The sequence below is a fragment of the Triticum aestivum genome, chromosome 1D, assembly GCF_018294505.1.
Source record: "Triticum aestivum cultivar Chinese Spring chromosome 1D, IWGSC CS RefSeq v2.1, whole genome shotgun sequence".
NCBI lineage: Eukaryota > Viridiplantae > Streptophyta > Magnoliopsida > Poales > Poaceae > Triticum > Triticum aestivum.
Window position 1 is genome coordinate 493,393,487 of NC_057796.1, and position 5,206 is coordinate 493,398,692.

A 5,206-nucleotide genomic window follows, 5' to 3' on the forward strand; every position below is an offset into this window, starting at 1 on the left:
AAACCAAAAAAGATAAATTGAAAACAGAAAAAAATAAACCGGACCGGAGCCTGAAGGTTCCTAACCCTGCCGGTAAAACAGCCAGGAAACTTACAGAAGGTTCCAAAACTGATGGCTTTCCCCAAAAGTACATCATCATATCTAAGGATGGCAATGGGCAGGGTATGGGTAGGGTAGAGCAACACCATACCCATACTCGTATAGTCGGTGGGTACAGAATTATACCCATATCCGTGCCCATGGGTATAAAACTTTACCCATACCCATACCCGACAAGTACCGATACCCATTGGATACATAACGGGTAGAACAAATAGTACACAAGTCGTTCACAATTTTACACATTGATAGCACATTTGACAAAAAAAATCAATTATCTTAGCTCAATAATAGGTAGATGACCACTATCAAAATTTAGAAATCACAAGATACTCAATAGGAGTAGACGAGTCACATGAAAAATTAATGATTAATTAAAGACAACTTAACATTAGTTCACAAGCGAACAGGGTATGGGTATACCCGTGGGTACAAGGCCATACCCGTACCCTACTCATGACTTAATGGGTAAGGTATGAGTACTATTTATGGGTATAAAAGTGTGCCATACCCTGCCCATGCGGATACAATATCCGCGGGTATCCGTATCCATGGGTAAAATTGCTATCCTTGATCATATCGACCGGCCGGAAGAGGAGCCCCTTCTTTGCATTGAACTGTGCTATATACTATACCACAGATTTCTTACAATTCATGTACGATGTGTATAATGCAGCCGCTCATGCATGGGATTGAATGGGCCACTCCGCTGGATTTCCTGGACGTGTAAAAATCGGACATTAACCATCGTATGTTGAGTAGTTTCACTTTGCATTTTCTCTGTCTAAAAAATTATATAGAAAGAAAGGAAACGTACGTACGTGTCCATGTCGCTCTCGATCGTGTTGTGTTTGGAGTCGGCATAGCGGGGAGAAGGAAACGGAGAATAACCCTAGCCGGAAAATCTATCGAAATTTCCAGATTGCTGTTAGAATTAAACACGACACATATATACCTACCTTTTTTTTTTCTGAGCATACATATATACGCTGCCTATCTATGCACCCTGTAACTTGTAAACCGTGAGTTGAAGAAATAAACACAAGGCTTTCTCCCCAAGTAGTATTGATCGATCCATGGCGGCGGCGCTTCGACACGTGGTGAGGAGGCTCATGGCTGAGGAGCGACGCCAGCTCTTCTCCCGAAGCCGACTTTTTCACACCCATGGGGTAACTTACGAAATCTTTTACATCATGATTTTAGGTAATCCATTGAACATATTTCAAGCAATCCATTGAACAAGGGCAAAGGCCCTTCTCTTTTTTAGATATCCATTGATGGCGACCGAGCCAAGCATATACTAGTAGTAATATATATTGGCCAAGTATAATTATGTGACTAGTTGCTACACCTGCACCCTATGCATGCATACATATCGAACTCACTTAATTGACAGACAGAACAGTATTCTTCTTAATTATTTATTACCAATCACAACCAGTGCTTACTTAATAAAGATGATACAAACTAGTAAGTATATGGATTATTACCTCTGTATGAATCAAGCAGCCGCGCAAGATCAACGACGGGCTATATAGGGTGGAGCAGAAGAAAGCAGAGTTGTATGATTTGTTACCGAAGGCGAAGACGAATCCCGAGGCTATTGATGAGCATGACATGCAGCTACTCAAACTAATTCCCCATTTTCGACGACAACTCGTTCCAGAAGTAGATGACATTCTCTGGTACGTACAATATCAGAGGATCAAACAAGATGCATATGCATATACAAAATCACTTCTCTATTTCTTCCTTGAGTTAATATTATCTCTTTTGACCGCAGGCAGAGGGAGCGGTTTGTTACAAGGGTTAACAGTGTGCTCGAAGGAATTGCCAGGACGGCATTCTACATTTGTATTACTGCTTTGGCATATGGCATCACCACCGACAAGGGGGTAAAAGACCAGACCATTGACGAGGGAAGCCAGTGAAGACAAGATCGAAAAATCAGAACCAAAGATGGCCCCAGCTTGTTTTCTGTTTAACTAGATCGGCAACGCGCCTTGGCGCGAGGGTGCCGGTCCAACCGATATGACCAAGCAGTGGAGATCAAGCCGCATGATGCATTAGTAGGATAGCAAGTTTAGCACAGGTAACAGGACAACTTAATCAAAGAGGTGCTACTTGCAGTTGCCGAAACCCAACTCCCACATGCGTGTGTCTATTAAAGATGGAAATGCAGAGAGTATATCAAGGAATTATTTACCAATCACAACCAGTGCTTACTTAATAAAGATGATACAAACTAAGTATATTGATTATTACCTCTGTATGAATCATGCAGGCGCGCAAGATCAACGACGGGCTATTTAGGGTGGCGCAGAAGAAAGCTGAGTTGTATGATTTGTTACCAAAGGCGAAGAAGAATCCCGAGGCTATTGATGCGCATGACATGCAGCTACTCAAACTAATTCCCCATTTTCGACGACAACTCGTTCCAGAAGTAGATGACATTCTCTGGTACGTACAATATCAGAGGATCAAACAAGATGCATGCAGATACAAAATCACTTGATCTGTTTCTTCCCTAGTTTCCTGTTTGTTTGATAGGAGTTGATATCATCTCTTTTGACCTGCAGGCAGAGGGAGCGGTTTGCTACAAGGGTTAACAGTGTGGTCGAAGGAATTGCCAGGATGACATTCTACATTTTTATTACTGCTTTAGCATATGGCATCACCCACGACAAGGAGGTAAAAGCCCAGACCATTGACAAGGAAAGCCAGTGCAGACAACATCGAAAATTTAGAACCAAAGATGCTCCAGCCTTTTCTGTTTAATTATGATCTGTAGTTTGACTAACTATATCACTATGCTAAGGGGGAGAGAGATACGTCGGCGATTATTAATTTACGATCGATCAAGTTGCTTCGTCTCTATCCCTAAACTAAGACTAAGGTCTAGATCTAGAGCAGAACAGAACTAGTACAACGAAGCGTTTTTTCCTCTTGGAGGGCGATTAGTAGGCGATCTAGGGCCTGATCACTGCCGCCGACAGCCCGGCGTTTGCCCTTGCGTGCAGCTGAAGCGAAACCCGGCGCCTGCCCTCGCGTGCCTCTTGCCCGGCCATCTGCCCGTCGTCTGACCTCGCGGGGCTATGGGCCCCTATTGATGCCCTCATGAGGGAAGAAGAAGAGCTAGTTCGGTTGTTTGTTCTTGTGGTCTGCTACATGGCTGTTTTGAAGGATCAGTCACATGCATACTCTCGTGAAGCTGATTGTCTGTCCGGCGCGCGTCTCGTGAAGCTGGTAGTCCGTCCCAGCGCAACTCCGTTGCCTTGCAAGGTGTTGTGATCGGTTTTCTGTCCCTCTGTATCATTCTGATTACAACAGGTTTGTTCGTCTGCTAAATCAACTAGTTCCGGAAGGCAATGAGAATCCTAAGATGGAATTGTTGTGGCCTGCAACAAGCTGCGATAGTTAGGGTGTTGTTGCATGTTCAAAAGTGTAGGAGTCCTGACATGATGTTCTTGCTGGAGAGTCATTTATATGAATACCCACCAGAATGTCTACGTCAAAGATTGAAGACGGATCATAAGAATGTTATCCAAAGTGATGGTCGGAGCGGTGGTTTTTTGTTGTTTTGGAAGGAGGTAACAATCTCTCTAAGGGACATTGACAATAACTTCATAGATGTTTTTGTGGGAAGTGGAGCTGAGAACTTTTCGAGATTCACGAGTCTCTACGGAGAACCAGGTGGGTAGATAAAGACAAGACTTCGCGGCGTCTTAGAGAGCTCAGAGTGGTATGTGATATGCCATGGATGATGGCTGGTGATCTTAATGACATAGCTCAAGAGTGGGATTTGCTCCGCCGATGATGGAGATATTTTCTTAGGGCCGTCTCGGTGTGACGGCATCTATCATCGTCTGGCCAGACACAACGTGAATTGCTCACAAGGATGCTGGAACAGGAAAACAAGAAGAGAGAACAAAACCGATAATGAGGAGACTAGCATAGTGACAATGTGTTTGACCAAGGCGCATCTCCTTGTTTCTCCACCTGCCACAGCCTCCATCTCCACCGCAGCATCAACATTTTCAAGCCCGAAATGAAAAATCCACCTCCCAATTCGTCCATCTGAACCTCTATCGTTGCCTTGTCATTGGTCAAGCGCCTAGTATAGGTAGCCGAGGATTTCTCGTGAAAATCAAGTTTCTCAGGATCTTCTTCTTTATCTTTCACACCCGAGGCAGATGTCGATGGTTGTAGCTGAGCACTGCATTGTAAGAGATTGTTATAGATTCATATGGGCCAAACCTTCTGTAATCTCCCATAAATGTATGATCAATTGGTCGCTATATATATACAAGTGTTGCCCGAGACAAAGGGTTCAACGCTTTCTAAAACAACGCTTCCTAAAACTTTTTACATGGTATCATGAGCCACCTCTTCTATCGTCTAGCCTTGCTTTCCATTTCGTTTTCCGTTAGTCTTCAAAAATCAAAGTCCCAAAAAGATTTTGTTTTTGCTCTTTTTCGTTGTAGTATATTTTTGCGGTAAAACTTTCAATCTATTCATTATCAATCATGATAGTCCAACAAACACCAGAAATAATAAAAATTACATCCAGACCCGTAGAACACCTAGCGATGACTACAAGCACCGAGGCAAGCCGAAGGCGCGCCGTCGGCATCGCCTCTCCCTCACTGGAGCCAGACAAAACTTGTTGTAATAGACAGTTAGGAAGTCGTCGGTGCTAAGGCCCTATGAGACCAGTGCACCAGAAGAACAACCACCGCCAGTGAGAGAACCTTAGATCGGAAGGATACAACCTGTAGGCATATGAACACAGACAAACAAATAACAAATCCATGTGGATCCACCGAAGACAAGCATCAACCGAATCCCGCGAGATCCCCTGGAGATAAGTCTTGACACGCCCTCCGATGATGCTAGAAGCACCGGGGGCTAAGTGGGGAGAACATTATTCCATCTTCAGAGAGCTGTTGCCACTCGTCTCTCTGAGCAGGACACAAACCCTAAAAAAACTCAGATAAGTATCCAAAAACGAAGCCCGCCCGCCGGCAAATGCTGGGATCCACCACGCCTCCATGGCCCTAAGGGCACAGAAGACGAGGCAGACAAGCATCCGTGCCGACAGGAGGCA

General features: G+C 44.3%; 1 protein-coding gene across 3 annotated transcripts; it reads left to right on the plus strand.

The window, feature by feature from the left end:
• The first annotated feature begins 1,127 nt into the window (after positions 1 to 1,127).
• LOC123179549 (uncharacterized) lies at positions 1,128 to 2,545 on the plus strand. Of its 3 annotated transcripts, none has more exons than XR_006490451.1 (4): positions 1,128 to 1,268; positions 1,606 to 1,784; positions 1,883 to 2,191; positions 2,384 to 2,545. XR_006490451.1 is itself a non-coding variant. In XM_044591570.1 (3 exons), the coding sequence occupies exons 1-3, from the start codon at positions 1,176 to 1,178 to the stop codon at positions 2,028 to 2,030; spliced, it is 420 nt and encodes a 139-aa protein (XP_044447505.1). In that variant the 5' UTR covers positions 1,128 to 1,175; the 3' UTR covers positions 2,031 to 2,545. The 3 variants fall into 3 exon arrangements, 1 of the variants encoding a protein (XP_044447505.1); XR_006490463.1 differs by having other exon boundaries at positions 1,609 to 1,784; positions 2,384 to 2,535; XM_044591570.1 differs by having other exon boundaries at positions 1,883 to 2,545.
• The last annotated feature ends 2,661 nt before the right edge of the window (positions 2,546 to 5,206 follow it).